Here is a 3,464-nt window from a genome sequence, read left to right as displayed (position 1 = left end):
TTTAGCGATCTACAATTTCGTTTCCTACAAACCAACAAAAATGATCGATTATGTCTGTGGCACTGAGCTGGCTTGTGCGATGCTGGGATGCCGGAAGCTATGTCAGTGGTATTTCAAACGCCAGCAGGGTCACCCCAAGTGAACAAGTTTCAGCTCAGTGGGGCTTCCAGACAAAGTACAGATTGCAAAGAAGGAATTGGCTGCCCACTCAGGAGGAAGTAGCTGCTGAAAACCGTGTGCCTAGCTTTGAAACACGGCCTCCAGTAGGGAAGGCAAGAATGCTACCACGGAACCATCCATGCCCCCCGCAAGGCCCCTTAGGGGCCACAATGGGAAAGACTGGTGGGGGATGCTGGTATAGACAAAGGTGGCCCTGGTTTTATGCACGGTAACTCCTGAGAATGAGGGACAGTAAGAAGTCTTCTTCTCCCTGTCAGTGAGGAAGCCCCCACCCCTGCCACTTCCCCCGGACCAGCCTCCCCGGTTGAATTCCAGAGGACAGCAGGTTCTTGCTTGGGATGCAGTGGCTCATACCTGCTGTTGCTGCCACAGTAGAGGCCCCTGAAAGAGCCGACCACGGGGGCAGAGGGGCTGCCACACAGACTCCCTGGAGCCTGACTCCCACCACCACTACGACCACCCCGACCCCTGGGGAAGGAGAATTAAAGAGAGCAGAGGGTGAGGAAGGAGCCCTAGCCCATGGCCTTCTGGTTTGCAACCCTGAGCCGACCAGCAGGGCATTGCCTGTGCCTGGGAGTGGGGAGAGAGGCTAAGAAAGGGAACCTCTGTGACTCCCCACCCACCCACCCACCCCACCCCCAGCAGAAAGAGCCAGTAGGCTTTGGGAGGAGAAATTCACAGGAGAAGAAGGAAGGAAGGACAGGAGAAAAGGAGCTCTCGTGAGGCAGTGGGTCGCTGTTGGGCTGCTAACCACAAGGCCAGCAGTTGGAATCCACCAGCCGCTCTGTGGGAGAGCGATCGATGGGTCTGTCTGCTCCAGCGAAAGCATTAAGCCCTGGAAAGCCACAGGGGCAGTTCTACGCTGTCCAGAGGTGCTCTGAGTCAGAATTGACTCGATGGCAGTGGCTCTGGAGAGTTTTGGAGGCTGCAGACCGAGTCTTGACCACGTGTCAGGTAGATGCCACCCACCCGCTGCGCTGCACGGCGCTGTGGGTCCTATCATCGTCATGGGGCTTTGTCCACCCACGTAGGCACTACCATATTCCCCGTGCCTCAAACAGTGTGGGCAAGTAGGATCTGTGCAGTGCATGTGTGCAAAGTGGATAAAGAGATCTTCCAGTTTGCACAGAGAGGTTAAGTGGCTTTTCCAAGTCAACACCACTAGCAAGTGACTCAGTAGAAATTCAAACCTCCGTCGTCAGTTGCCAGAGCCCACCTTCCTAAGCCCTGAGCTTATCTGGGGTCAAAAGTCCCAGGCAGGACCCATCCATGGGTCCCCTCCAGAGGGTCCCATAGGATGATGAGGGAGCAGCTAAGAAAAAGGAAGCTTTCCAACCCTGCCACTTCCTATCAGGCCAGGCCAGGCCAGGCTGAGCCTGCGGTCCTCACACTGGAAAGGCACGCAGCCCCTGACTCGGCCGCAAGGGCCTGTACCCACAGGAATCCCAAATGCAGAGAAGCCGAGGAGAAAACCACGCCGGCCTGGATCCGTGCATTGGGGCTTCGGCAGGGGGAAGGAGGGGCGCAGCCAGAGCAAGAAGAGCCACCTTACCAATCCATCGCAATTGCTGATGGCAACAGCTGCCCCCGGCATGCCTGTGACTCCTCCGGTATAGACGCACTCGGGCCACAGAGGCTGCCGGAACAGCTCCTGAAAGTCCTCCTGCCACTGGACTGATGCTCCAGGCGCCACCAGCCGCTGATTGGGCCACAGGTGCAAGTGGAGCTCCTTCCCAAAAACAGTGACATTGAAGTAGAGGGAGTGGCGTCCTGCCCTGGTGGGGGGCGGGGTCTCACGGTCAGGGTGCAGTGGGCTGCGGGCCACCCGCTGGTGCCTGGAGTGGGATGGTGGTGCCGGTGGCCTGCCCACCACTGGGCTTCTTGCAGAGGCTGCTGCTGGGCCAGACACCACATGGGAGAGGAAGCGCCCCCGAAAATCTGTGCTGCAGGGGATGGTCACAGCGTAGCCACGGAGCTTTCCGGAGAAGCGCGGTGCTGTGGGAAGCAAACAAGAGTGCTGCAGCGTGCATCGCAGTAACCACAGTGAACCAAGCCCACGGCCACTCAGCCGACTTGGCCTCACCGTGGACATCCGCCAGGTTTTTGAGATGTCAGTCTTTACGGGAACAGCCAGCCTCGGCTTTCCTTCACCAAAGCGGCTGGTGGATTTGAACCACGGACCTTGTAGCTAACAGCCCAGCGCCTAACCCACAGTGCTACCAGGTCTCCTTCAAAGAGCTAAGAGGAAATCTGGAATTTCATGGGGACAGGAGACTGGACACAAGGCGTGGCCTGCAACCCAGAGTATCAACTGACTGGACCCCAAGTTCATCCATTTTCCATTCATCGCTTCCTAAGTTCCCAGGGCTGTACACCTGGCTGAACAGTGTTCAAATACTTTATGGTCATAAATTGCTCACTGTAATCCCAGAGTCTTTTTAAACTTAAACAAACCAAAACAAGTATTTGTCATCAAGTGACTTCCAACCCGAGTGAAGCCGTGGGAGGCATTCTAAAGGTTGTCAAGGCTTTGACCTCTCAGAAACAGATCACCAGGCCTTTCCTCTGAGGGGCCTCTGGGTGTTTGCAAACCACTAAACCACCCAGTGCTTCACTATTTGCTCCACTCAGCTGAGGGACTCCTTTTTTAAACTTTGCAGAAGAAGAAGAAACAATGCCAAACAGAACACGGTCACTGTAGCAACAGCATTCCAGCTGTGGGCACTGCCTAGCAAAGGGCTGGAATTCCCCGAAAGCCCCCAGGCAAAGGAGGGACGCTTGCTCTGGCCCTGCTCCCTCAGCAACTGAAGTCAGCGGGCTGCCTGGGGTAGGACCTCCCCTCCCCACCGTGTCCCAGGCACATGCCACACAGCGGGGAGCGGAGACACACTGTGTGAAGGAGAGAGGGCGTTGGAGAAGGCAGGGGGAAGACATAGTTCTATGTTTTGCTAAGTTTAGAAAGAAAACTTTTTTAAGAAGCACAGAGGCGGCTGAGAGTTCTACATGGCCAGGCCCCAAGCCGGGTAAATATAGATCTTCAAAAATAAAAGGAGCCGAGCAGGGTGACCTGCCCACTGGGCTGAATTAAGTGTGAGGTCATGGCCGGTGCTCCAGGCGCCGGGCCAGTGGCCCCATCCTCACACAGTGAGCTCTCCCTGGGCCAGCGGGGAATGACAGCACTCTGGCGTTCAGGCCTGGTGATTCAGGGACAGCAGTTTGAGAGGAAATTTCATCTCCACAGCGCCTTCCCCTCCCAGCACTGATAAAGCCCAGAAATGAATGGT

General features: G+C 56.2%; 1 protein-coding gene across 1 annotated transcript in view; it reads right to left on the bottom strand.

Moving 5' to 3' along the window:
* ADAMTS14 (ADAM metallopeptidase with thrombospondin type 1 motif 14) overlaps nt 1-3,464 on the bottom strand; it is a 134,754-nt gene that overhangs the window by 83,563 nt on the left and 47,727 nt on the right. Inside the window, exons 2-3 of the mRNA XM_045291686.1 lie at nt 2,051-2,175; nt 1,733-2,008 (exon numbers count right to left, since the gene is read on the bottom strand). Of these exons, the coding sequence (XP_045147621.1) occupies nt 1,733-2,008; nt 2,051-2,175 (401 nt within the window). The remainder of the gene's footprint in view (nt 1-1,732; nt 2,009-2,050; nt 2,176-3,464) is intronic.

This window comes from Echinops telfairi, unplaced genomic scaffold (genome assembly GCF_000313985.2).
Source record: "Echinops telfairi isolate 266 unplaced genomic scaffold, ASM31398v2 ScPeMD7_70;HRSCAF=299, whole genome shotgun sequence".
Taxonomy (NCBI): Eukaryota; Metazoa; Chordata; class Mammalia; order Afrosoricida; family Tenrecidae; genus Echinops; species Echinops telfairi.
The sequence above is the reverse complement of the archived record's forward strand: the minus strand, read 5'-3'. Positions and strand labels throughout refer to the sequence as shown.